General features: G+C 38.2%; 1 protein-coding gene across 1 annotated transcript in view; it reads left to right on the top strand.

Moving 5' to 3' along the window:
* anapc1 (anaphase promoting complex subunit 1) overlaps window positions 1-12,658 on the top strand; it is a 58,906-nt gene that overhangs the window by 18,117 nt on the left and 28,131 nt on the right. The window contains exons 23-37 of the mRNA XM_013910982.1: window positions 1,570-1,661; window positions 2,541-2,689; window positions 3,537-3,615; window positions 5,984-6,020; window positions 6,250-6,323; window positions 6,771-6,949; window positions 7,085-7,171; window positions 7,262-7,401; window positions 7,632-7,750; window positions 8,045-8,175; window positions 8,943-9,083; window positions 10,953-11,105; window positions 11,335-11,416; window positions 11,847-11,938; window positions 12,338-12,472. Of these exons, the coding sequence (XP_013766436.1) occupies window positions 1,570-1,661; window positions 2,541-2,689; window positions 3,537-3,615; window positions 5,984-6,020; window positions 6,250-6,323; window positions 6,771-6,949; window positions 7,085-7,171; window positions 7,262-7,401; window positions 7,632-7,750; window positions 8,045-8,175; window positions 8,943-9,083; window positions 10,953-11,105; window positions 11,335-11,416; window positions 11,847-11,938; window positions 12,338-12,472 (1,690 nt within the window). The remainder of the gene's footprint in view (window positions 1-1,569; window positions 1,662-2,540; window positions 2,690-3,536; window positions 3,616-5,983; window positions 6,021-6,249; window positions 6,324-6,770; window positions 6,950-7,084; window positions 7,172-7,261; window positions 7,402-7,631; window positions 7,751-8,044; window positions 8,176-8,942; window positions 9,084-10,952; window positions 11,106-11,334; window positions 11,417-11,846; window positions 11,939-12,337; window positions 12,473-12,658) is intronic.

Genomic DNA, 12,658 nt, shown 5'->3' with positions numbered 1-12,658 from the left:
GAATACAGTGTGATATTTATATTCTACTGACTTTTGATATTTGCTTATATATCCATTTGTTAAGTAAATTATGGTCCCTTTTTTAATACTACAGTCTAACTAGGGAAACTGGAGACTATGGCACAAGTAGAGATCAAAACTGTAACCGTTTTTGTTTTTTTGTTTTTTTTTTAAAAATTCAAAACGACTTCAGTGTTTCAGAGCAGTGATAAAACAGCAATAAGATGGAGTCCATCTGCTATCTGTTTGCTGTTGAATGGGGTCAAGTTGGCAATTATATGCAATCTGTGTTGTGTTGTTGGTGACATTTACATACACAAAAATTGCACAGTATAAAGTATTGGAAGAATCTTAGAGTTTTGAAACAGTAATTCATAAAATCCACCTCAAAAAGTGACATAGTTATTTCAGGACTGTGATTTAACTGTCAAATGACACAGGTGCTCAGTAACCTGGATTTTATATAGGAATAGAACCTGAATACAGTTGGCAACCAGTTGAGTCAAGAACACTACTGCAAAGAGACACATCACAGATGAGTTGCACTCATTGGCACAGACTGATTCATATTGATTTTTGCAATCTGTTTGCATTTATAAATTAGAAGGCAGTTATTTGCACTTACCTTCGCCTGTGTGTTTGAGAGTGGTTGGAGTTAGTCAACAATGGACCGCAGTTGGTTGGAGACAGGTTTCCTCCCTCAAGGTGACCTTTAGAATTGCTTTGCAATCCAAAATGGTCAGAGTTTTAGGATCACCGCAACTAATTTGGCTGTTTGCAATCACAGGACAATCACTGGTTTTTTCTTTTTCCTAGTCCCTACAGTGGTTGTTTTTACTCTAGTGTGACTGAACCATTAGAGTGAACAGTGGCGGATACAGCAATGAATAGTCACATTTTGGTCATTGATATATCATTACTTTGACCATACATTGCTCCCCGATTCCTCATAGAACCACATCTTGTGCATCTCCAGTTTCAAAACATGAAGAATGCAATGGGGGGTATTCTCATCTCGAGGCTTTATGGCAGCCACAGCCAACTTCCAGTTACAGTTTATCATTATCATTAATTAATATAGACGCTTAAAAAAAGAACCAACTTAGAGAAGGAGCACAAGACATGGCTAGAAGTAGAAGAAATAAAGAATTCAGATGAAAAAGATTACAAACCTGGATAACTGTACGCTCCTTACTGCGTCCCTGTGCAAAGTGCACACACAGCTAGAATCTGTAGGAATCAGGGGTTTGTACCAAGATTAAAAAATATTGATTATCTGATGCTAAGCTGAAAGATAATGATTCATTGCTGTTAATTACTTTCACTGTGTATTTAATTACAACCTGAAACACGTTAAATGTCACAGAGGCTATTTGAGCCATTTTTAGACTTTTCTTAATTACTTGCAGCAATTTAGTCCAAAGCTGTGCAGTGAAATATGCATGTGTGAGTCCTAGTACATGGTAGACTTAATAACTCATTGATAGAAGGTTATAAACCTTATGTTCTTCTAAGTAGAAAAAAAGATACTGTTAAAGAATGCTAATGTATGTTTGTTTCTGTTTGCAGAGATCTTCAGCTTGAAGAGTATGTGGATCTGTACTGGAGAGACTACCCTTCAATAATTAGTGGCTTCACTGAGAGCTGCTTGATAGACCAGGGTAAGGCTTATTTAATTGTCTGTAACATTATCAAGTCAGGAAACGGACAAGACATGTTAAACAGGAGGATGGATGGTCTGCTGCTGGTAAAAGCTGTTTTAGCAGCCTTCCTTTGTATTTCTTGGTCTCCTAAAGGTGCTGCAAATGTAAACAAATGCAAAATAAATTTGCATGACGAGGCACTGTAACGTGTAATCTTCCCTCAGTCCAGCTGTGGTTTTCAAAAACTGAGCTAGCTTGTCAATTGTTGGATTGTGTGTTGGTGTGTTGTTGTTGTTGTTGTTGTTTTTTTGTTTTTTTTGTTTTTCTTCTTTCTAAATATGAGATGAGTGTAATGTTACCTTATGTAGGCTAAGCAGTGATTGGTTCACAATATTCCAATCATTTGCATTGCTGTTATGAGATAGAGCACCATTGAACAGAGGAATAGTTTTTTACACGCTTTTGAGGCCATTGCACGGTTTCTTTCCACAGGGGTGGACTTTCCTGCTTCCTGGTAATTTCCTGCTTGTGACTGACCCGATTGGTTTTGAGTGTGAAATTCTACCGATGGGCATTCCCAACACATAGCGCTTAAAATTAGTCTGAATATAAACAAGGTTTAGTTAAAAATAAAGACTCAGTGCGGGGGAAGTTTTCTTGTTGTCACTAAGTTTTCGTGACAGATGTCCTAAAAATTATGTGAACACCTGTCAGGTGGTTATTTGCTTTGTGACATGGATACTTGCAGGGTTGAATATAAAGTGTTGCTGTTATTTTGTGCACATGGTTTTCTGAGAAAGGATGAAGTGACATAACCATCCAGCTCCCTTTTATCTCTTGTTCTTTTACCTCACCCACCACCTTTCTCCCTCCTCTTCCTCACCTGGCTTTTCTTAGCACTGATTTGCCAAATGCAGCGGCCGTCTTTCCTGAGACCAGAGCCTCCCTGTGTGTTCAGCTGGCTCAGTAGCTGCTTGAGAGGAGAGGAGAGCCCACCTTTCCCCTACCTGCCGGGTATCTGCCAGAGGACCAGACTGCTGGTTGTGGTACGATTAAAGCACATCTGTCATTTTTATAAAATAACTTTCTTCAAGTAAAGTGAGTATAGCTTACTATCTATCTATATATCTCCAAGAAGTTAATGCCGTCCGTCTTTCCTTTTTCTTAACTTGCTTTATAGAATTGTTAGAAAGCTGCAATTCATGAACCATATTTCCTTACCTTTTTTTCTTATTTCAAAAATAAAATATTAAGCACCACATGTGCAGGTGACACTCAGGCATTTGTACTTTCGCAGTGTAAAAATGATGTTGCTCTTCCCTTTTTTTGCATAGAAATGGATATTCAGTGCTAAATAAGAAGGGCCTAAGTTTTGGTGCTTCATATCACTCTTAAAAAGACAGTACTCAACAGAGAGACATGGATACAACATTGGTCATATTATCATGTTTGTTCAAATATTTGTTCACAAATTTATGTGCTTTGATTATGACTGTGGCACAATTTTTCGTTACCGTGTACTGGCTCATATTTCGATGCGCACAGTATCTCCTGAATCGGCAATAGGAAGAGTAAAGTGAAGTGTGAGAGCACTCTAAGTCCCCTCCTTGTAAGCCTAAATGCCTCTTGATTAAAGGTTTTCCCCTTCACCACTTAGAACAGGATGGAGTGAAGAACTGAGGTTCATATTCATCCATCAAAAAGCTTTGATCACATCAGTTCATTGCAGTTCACAGAACAGTTTTATTTAAATTATCCCTTTCTTTTTTCTTTAGAAAATATAACTGCTCTTCACTGGAAATGTCAATATTTATTTTTTTATGCAGTAAAAATCTATACTGTGCAAGTGTTTTTGTATCATATTTACATCTCTTCTCTTAACCTTTTTCCCAGAGTTATGCTCTCTATGTCATTGGAGATGAAAATGCTACTTCAACAGATGTATCCAAGTACCTAGCCAAGCTTTCTGCAGGTTTGTTAGTGACTAACCTTTAAGATCATTTTCTTGCATGCTGCACTGTGTGTTTCTCTGTGGGTATGCATGTTTGGGTTCATTTATTGACAACCACCCCCTATTACCTGCCAGTCCCCTGCCTTCATGCTTCAGGGCCCAGTAGCACAGAAAGAAAGATGAGTGACGCAGGTTTGTGTCTCACCTGATTTCCTTTGTGTTTATTTCAACAAAAAACAATACAGCGCTAAGGTAACAGCTGTTGCTGCAGGTGTTGGATGAACTTTTGCCTTGACTTGGACACTGGCTTTGTGTGAGAGATGCTTGAGAATCCAGAGTGACTTTTTGAGCACTATGTTGCTATTTTTAATAAACAGATGCCATCCCACTCAAACACAATCCCACATTCATCAGGAACAAAATGTCGCCTTTATTTTAAGTGTCTGTGAAGGTTCTCAGTCATCCAGGTCACCGTAGTCAAAGGAGCTTGCAATGAAAAGCGTCTGGACTTCTTTAAGTTGCTTGAAGACGTTTCACCTCTCATCCGAGAAGCTTCTTCAGTTCTAAGGTCAAATGGTGGAGAGTCCCAGATATAAACCTACAATGAACACACCCGAAACTCTGGCTGATTGGGACCCACACCCAGTTTCACACCTTGGCTCAGGCGATTAGAGGATCATCAGGGGGTCGTTTTGTCCCTCTGTGGGGGGATACTCCTACTAGGTTTATATCTGGGACTCTCCACCATTTGACCTTTGAACTGAAGAAGCTTCTCGGATGAGAGGTGAAACGTCTTCAAGCAACTTAAAGAAGTCCAGACGCTTTTCTTTGCAAGCCTTTATTTTAACCACTCATTTTAATGTTCTTTTTTTTTTGTTCTTTTTTGGTTACAGTTTTTACTACAGATTTGAAAATGCTTTAATATATTTACCGTATTTTTTGGACCATAAGGCATACTGTTGACAAACGTGTCTGTTTTCATACATAAGGCGCACTGGATTATAAGGCACAATAACCGAAACAAAACAGTCAGATACGTCAAAGTTTACTCATTCTTGCTTCCTGGCAGCACGGTGACATGGTACTGATAGCACTGTTGTCTCACAGCAAGAAGGTCCTGAGTTCAATTCCACCATCAGGCCGGGGTCTTTCTACATGGAGTTTGCATGTTTTCCCTGTGTTTGCATGTGTTCTCCCGGTACTTCGGCTTCCTCCCACCATCCAAAGACATGCAGTTTGTGTCTGTGTGTTAGCCCTGCGACAGACTGGCGACCTATTCAGGGCATACCCCGCCTCTCGCCCTATGACAACTAGGATAGGCTCCAGCGCCCCCCGCGACCCTGAAAAGGATAAGCGAATGAATGGATGGATTCTTGCTTCCTCCACTTCCGTACCATTTATTCATCAATGCTGAATTCTCTCGAAGCTGCTCTATTCCCATGTTGTTGCAGTATATTAATGACTAACCTCGTATTGTGGATGGGTTATCTCAGTTGTTCTCCTGACTGAAGTTTAGTCCGTTTACAGCATACCGGCCATGCGATTGCATTTTCCCCTAACCATCGAGAACCCGCACGTTAATTCTTTTGGAGTGGAAAAAAGTTAGCGTTCATCCTTCAGCTTCAATTATGCTAACATAGCTGTCTCGCTAGCGATCACGTAGCACATCATTATATACCAGCTAGTCCAACTTCAGTAACCATACAAACGTCACTGCTGTTTAGTTTTCTGTCTTTGTTTATGTTGGAAGTGATAGCAGAGCTGTACATTTTAATTTTTTCAGAAATCTCTCAGTTATAACATGCTATATCATGTTTAGGTGGAAACTAGCAAGGTAACTTCCTGCTAACCTCCAGCCCTGTTAAATTTAATACATTGTTTTCATGGATGCCTGGATGTTACACTTAATTGTTACACCTGGTAAAGCAGCAACGCTGATCATCTTATTAAAGCTGAAAGAATTTATGGTTTTTAACTCTCACTGATGCTGCAGTGTTCATTTGACTTTGGGTCCAAAACTCCGTCCTCTTAAGGTCCCAGTCTGCGAGGCCCCTGACTACGGTAGCCATAATGCTCCGACAATCCATCTAGCGGTGTGGTTTCATAGCGTACCAAAGTTGTACTAAAACATTTTGACAGATTTTTCAGCGCCGTATGCCGCATAAAATTGGTTCGAGGTCAGTAAGCACAACCAGAATTCATACATAAGGCACAGCGGATTATAAGGCGCTCTTTCAATTTTTGATAAAATTAAAGGACTTTAAGTATGCCTTACAGTGCAGAAAATACGGTAGGAGCTGCAAAAAGAGTGCCAAGCCTGATTTGTAAATTCATTGACCTGTTTTCCTTGCTGCTGATCTTCCTCACCCCTCTTTCTCATTTTCATCAGGCCAGAAATCCTCTGTCACTGAACCCCAAATAAGAAGGTAATTCATCTGACAGAAACATGAGCAAGAGCTTTTAAATTTCTTCTTTTTTTTTTTCTTTTAAGGCATTGAAACACCTAAAATGAATTCTGACATACAGGATACCAGCACATTCTTTTGTATTATTTTTCTGTTTGTTAATATATCCCTAAAGGTCAACTTGTAAAAATCTTATACCTAATAACAGTTAAAGTTTTCTGTTAATTTCTCTTGTATGTATGTTTTCTAGACAGAGCAGTGTTAAAGTGATGTCCTCCAGTGAAAATCTGGCTGAGCAGCTGGTGGTCTGGCTCACCTCACAGGGTAAGAGAAGTATGTCTCTTAAAAAAAAAAGAAGAATCTATATTCAGAAAGGAATGTTGAAGCTATATCCTCTTTTTCGCCACCACAGTGGTTTACATGCATATTTACACATTCACATCTGTCCACTGAAACCAGTCTGTGAACCTGAATGTGCTTTCTCACTGCTGGGTGACATGTTTGCTGTGTGAATAAAGGTTTTAATATTGGTTTTTAATATAAGTGTGCTTCTTAAATCTTTTTATTTTAAAATGGGTAATGTAACCTATGATATTTTAGTTGTTCAGCTGTGAGCTGACAATAGTATAAAGCATGTACATACAACAGTTGTAGCAGCTTTTGAGTTTCACCCACCTGTTTGTGTGTATTTATGTTAGCGCTCAAAGGACACTGCCTCTAAAGCAGAATATTCCTTGTTTCTAAAAAACTGTGCATTTTTCACTGGTTTAGGTTTCACCCTGAAAGATTTGGAGTCGGTCCCCTTTGGTGTGGCTTTGCCTATTAGAGAGGCAATCTATCGGTGCCGTGAGCAGCCGTGTTCTGATTGGTCAGAGGAGGTCTGTCTTCTGATTGGAAGACAAGATCTTACCAAACAAGCCCACAAAATGACCCTTGCCAAGAGCAAAGCTGTGAGTGTAAAAAAACTTAAAACCTAAATTATTTAGATAAAGATGGAGTTCAGTGTCTGCAGATTCTAAAATAGGAAAGTAAGTTTTCAAAGTTTTTGGTTCTTTTTTGGCCTTATAATTTGTGTGTTTCTCCAGTCTGTAAGTTCAGGCCTGTCCTTGGAACCTCCTGCAACCACAGAACCAGATGAGGAGGAGGATGGGATGTCAGACATTGTTCAAGAGGTAAACAAATTCATAAATATGTTTATATATTTTTTGTTAGTAGTGTGTTCTGTAGAAAAAATTCAGATATTTATGTCTTCTTCTCACTAGGTCACAGGACTGATTTGGAGTCAGGATCTGAGGGTCCAAGAGGTCAGGAGGCTTCTGCAGAGCTCCAGACCTGTCCGGGTTAGTGTTGTCCAGCTGCCAGAGGTGTCTGACCATGAGTACATAGAGGAGAAAGAGAACAAGTGAGTATAATGCATGCATTTGTCATGAACATCTTTGGTCTTGAAACAGAGACAGTAAAACACCAGTTCTAAAAAGGCATATGCAGTATATATTTCTGTACTGTTCTGCGTTTCCTTTCTTCTCCCCTAATCTGTGTGGTAAACTTATTGGCCAGTTGGCATTTTTTTAGAATCTGTGATGTTTTTATAGTTTTTATCACCTGCCCTGTCCATGTCCTTGCCTTCTATAGACTCCTGCAGCTGTGTCAAAGGACCATGGCCCTGCCAGTTGGCAGGGGCCTCTTCACTCTCTTCTCTTATCACCCAGTACCGACTGAACCTTTACCTGTCCCAAAACTCAACCTCACAGGTATTTTAAGTTTTCAGTTAAAAAATAAAATCTACTGGAACAAGTTGAAGAGAATGTGGAAATTTGTAAATGGTTCATTTAACAGGAAGATAAAATTAGTTTGTGCAATAATAAAAGCTGTTGCAGTACAATTTATTACTGCCCTAGAGGAAACATAACTTTCCAAAAAAAGAAAAAACATTGTAATTATCTTTGCTAAATCAGGAACAAAATATTCCAAAGTTTAAGAGGATTAATGATTTAATAACTACATGCATTTGCAGATTATTTCCCATTTTTATTTTTCTTCCTCAGGCCGTGCCCTTCCGAGGAATACTGTGGTAGATCTGAACAGCGGAAACATTGATGTTCCTCCTAATATGACTAGCTGGCCCAGTTTTCATAACGGAGTAGCTGCTGGGCTTAAAATAGCCCCTGCCTCACAGGTGAGACTGAAATCATTGCATGTTTAATCAATCAGTCTGTTACTTAGTAAATACCCCAAAATGTTAATGTTGACAGGCCTATAAATGTTTTTAAAAATTAAATTTTTATTTTTTATTATTTTATTAGTATTTTTCTATTAGCTCTACCTGTAATTCTGTAGAATAATTTTAATTAAAACCCGCTAGCTTGTTCCACAGCTTCAGTTTTATCCAACCTTAAATGTAAAACATTTTACATTGCTTATTCAACATCGTGTTTATTTACTACGGTACTTACCTATTTCTAATGTCATTGTTATGTTAAACTGGAGAGTATTGAAAAAAAATATGATATTGATGCTAACAGATTTAAGCATTTGATGAATATTTATTTATACTGTTCAGCTGGTTTTAGCTTTTAGCTTTTAACTCTGGCTAAAGCTTCTGTCATTGTGTTCCTTCATAATTAACAAGAATGGAGACTTCCAGGGTTTTGGTCCGATTTCAGCGAATCTTGCACACAATGATCACTTAATGGGCATTAGAGTAGTTGTACGGGTAATAACTGTGAATGGAACGTGAGCCATATTAGTTACAATGTCACTGTTGTTCTAGTTTGAGTGTCTTTTATTCTTTGGGCAGTGTAATGCTAAATGGATATTAAAACTGAGCACAAATAAAATATTCTAATAATTGTAAATACTCAAAAAACCTCATTCTCTTGCAGCAAAGACATTTATTAGTGTTATACCAATAAATATAGTTTAATTTTGTTTTTTGTTTTTAAGGTGGACTCAGCCTGGATTGCCTACAACAAGCCAAAGAGCCCTGAGCTGGCTAATGAGTATGCAGGCTTCCTTATGGCCTTGGGGCTCAATGGACACCTCACCAAGTTGGCCACGCTGAACATACATGACTACCTCACAAAGGTGCACACCTGTCTACACACAGGCTTACATGTGCTGGAACAATTTCAGTATTTCTTTGCTATGTTGAGTTTTACAGCAGAAAGTAAGAAGTGTGCGTAAGTACATGTATAACACTCTACACTCAAAGAATACTTTGTACTTTAAATGCTCAGTTTAGAGCCGGTTGTGCTCTAAATTTTATTTTTTTTGCAATAATTTAGAGCTCCCGCTTCTGTCACACGCCCAACTTACAAAGAACGATAAGATGAAAACAAATTTGAAGTTAAATACAGTTTATACATAAACATGCGTCATAGCTTGGCAGCTAGTCAAAGTGAAACTTTCCCTTGTGAGAACTTAGACATGAGACAACTCCTTCCAACTTTCGGGTGAGAAAAACAACAGGATGTCGCAAGCCAAATCTTTTTTTTTTCTTCTTCTAAATTCAAATGTCTATGTGAAAGGGTATTTGAAGATTGATTGCTAAGCCTTTGAACCTCATCCATACTGAGTATCCACGCTATGTTTAAGACTGATTCATTTTCATTTCCCGTTTTGAATTTTGATTTTTGTGTAAATTTAAGCTGTGGTTGATGATAATCACAGTTATTTCGCTGTATTAGTCATTGTATGAATACAATATAAGTCTGCTCAGTCCTAATTGTGTTCTACACCATGTCCTCCTATTTTGAGTTCTTTTCCCCCCCTCTGCATTTACATGTTAATGTTTTTCACTGCAAATTTTTATTGTATGCATTTAATGTTTAATTATATTGTTGGTATAAAAACCGTAATGGTGAGTCTTGGAACTCAACTGCCCTAATATCGAGATTTCACCAGTATATATTTCTTTTATTTTAAATTATATTCTTTATAATATCTTTGTAGTATCTCATTCATAGTCTCCTAACTAATTGATCTTTTAAAATAAAGGCTCAGAAATAAATATCCACAGCTCGACACACAAGAATGAACTAATCAGATGCAGAGAGTTGATGGTAAAATATGTCACAGCTTCCAGTGTGAATGAAAGCAATGAACGTGGTTGAAGCGTGTTTGTTGCTAGTGGTTTTTTGACAGTTTCTATTCTTGCTGTGATAGAGAATTGCATACTGAGGATCAGAATTCATTAGAATTGTTTATGACTGTGGTTTTAAAAAGAATTTGGGGTGATGCCATTCACCTTTTAAACATTCCAGTTTGCGTCAGCGTTTTACAAGCAAAAACTGTGTCATTGTATCTAGTTTTTCAGTTTGTATTTTAACTCGTATTTGACCCATGATTTTTGACATCCCTGGAAGAGAGCAACTCATATTTTACAATTTCATACAAGGTCCCAGCGGTTATCTTCACAAACTAGTAAATGGTTAATCATCATTTTCTGAGCTTTTTGTCTACATTGTCATTCAATACAAGAATATTTTCATTTACTTTTAGTCAAATGATAATATGATGTCTAAATTATGAAGGCTAAGGAAGGCTGTCCAACAGATGGCCTCTTACTTCATGGCATGTGTTCACTATGCACGGCAATCACCTATTTCATGCTGTTTGTGTTAAAACATGTTGTGGTCGGTCAAACAAATGTGCACACAGGGGTCTAATGAAAACTGTCTGTCATGATCTCAGATACGAGAGTCACAGATCAAGCCAGTTAGACTGCATTTTTTTTTTTAGTGCAAAAGAGCATGCATTACACTGCATTTTCAATAAGTAATAGTCAAAATTTTATTAAAAGTGACTACTATTTGAAGAGAAGCTGTTTGATAATATTTCTCTACTGTTAGCTTTTGCTAGGTGTATGAAATATTAGAAAGTTGTTGTTTATCACTGATAATTGCAGATGCAGTTTTTATTGTGATTTAATGTCTGGGTGCCTCTGTCTTTCAGGGCCATGAAATGACCAGCATTGGGCTCCTCCTGGGTGTGTCTTCAGCCAAACTGGGCACCATGGACATGTCGATCACTCGCCTACTTGGCATACACATTCCTGCCCTTCTCCCGCCCACTTCCACTGAGCTGGACGTGCCACACAATGTTCAGGTAAGAGTGAGTATGTATAAAGAAGAAGATAAAGCTAATTTCGATTAATTCCGTCTTCACAGGGGTGGCCCCAGCAGGTAGTGCTGCATGTTTGATTTGTCAGATTTTCACGCTAGATGCCCTTCCTGTCGCACCCCCGAAGAGATTTCTTTTTATCTTCCCTGGATGATCATTCAGTTCTTCATCTGTTTTTTTCTTTCTTTCTTTGTTTTTTCTTTTTCTGTTACAGGTTGCAGCTGTAATTGGCATCGGGTTGGTGTACCAAGGAACGGGCCATAGACACAATGCTGAAGTCTTGCTGTCTGAGATAGGTGTGTAAGTGCGTGTGTGCAAAAGGGAGACAACACAATGGAAAAAGTTCCATAAAATTACCTAAAAGTTTAAATCGGATACATTAAAAGCTGTTAATTAAAGAGCTGGATATGAATTTCACTGAAGTAAATAAACAGTATTTTATATATGTAACACCTTGGAGAAAAAAAAGTGCACAATATAATTTGGGTTTTGGACTATTATTTAATTGCCAAATGCATGTTTAATGGATAGGTGTCTCTCAAACTGCAAGAAAAATACTGTTTTCTTGAATAGACATTGTAAACAGTCAGGTTAGAAGTTTTGCTTAAGCTCTGTTGCTCCATTTTAAACACTGCATCCAGTCTCACTGTTGAACTTTTATTTTTACTTTAATTAGATTTTTCTTGCCATGCATAGATGGTAACTTTTGGTCTGTCTGTTGTTCAGGTCGACCCCCTGGACCAGAGATGGAATATTGTACAGACAGAGAGTCCTATTCGTTAGCAGCTGGGCTCGCTCTTGGTATGGTCTGTCTGGGGGTAAGACAAACAAAAAAACATATATATATGAATATACGTTGCCATTTTCCATTTGTTTGTTGCAATAGTAACTAATTAAAAAAAAAAAAGTAACAGCTTCTCACAAAACCCGATTGTTATGTTTATTTTTTTGTACACATACATTTTTTTCTGTTATTAAGCCACATAAGTTCTTTTAAAAGTCCCTTGGATACCTGCTCACTAAGAGAAACCTCAGATCATAATATTGTCAGGTGTTAATGATGCTTGAAGCCCAGTAATAAAGGGACAAAACCCAAGTTCAAATATTGGTTTTCTTTGACATCTGTCTCTGCATGTCTCTTGTTTCTTATCTCTACTCTCATCCTTTTCTGTCCTGCACTTACCTTGCTTGTTCTTCCTTCCCCTTTCTCCTCATAGCATGGCAGCAACCTGATTGGGATGACAGACCTGAATGTCCCTGAGCAGTTGTATCAGTACATGGTTGGGGGACATCGCAGAGCTCAGGCTGGGGCCAACCGGGAGAGGCACAAATCCCCCAGCTACCAAATCAAGGTACATGAAAGAAACCCTCTTTTTTTTTTTTTTTTTTTTTCCAGTATCCAAAAAATCAAGGCCTTTGTCAGTGAACTGAGGTTCTGCTGTGAGTATGTCAGCTGCCAACCTTTCAGATAATAGAAGACAAGCCATTTTTTCACAAATATTCCAGAAGCAAATCTGACCAAGTCTAAGGATGGTCTA

This window comes from Pundamilia nyererei, unplaced genomic scaffold (genome assembly GCF_000239375.1).
Source record: "Pundamilia nyererei isolate P.nyererei 1_Seehausen unplaced genomic scaffold, PunNye1.0 scaffold00054, whole genome shotgun sequence".
In the NCBI taxonomy this organism is placed as follows: Eukaryota; Metazoa; Chordata; class Actinopteri; order Cichliformes; family Cichlidae; genus Pundamilia; species Pundamilia nyererei.
Note: the sequence above shows the minus strand (reverse complement) of the source record. Positions and strands in the feature narration are given on the sequence as shown.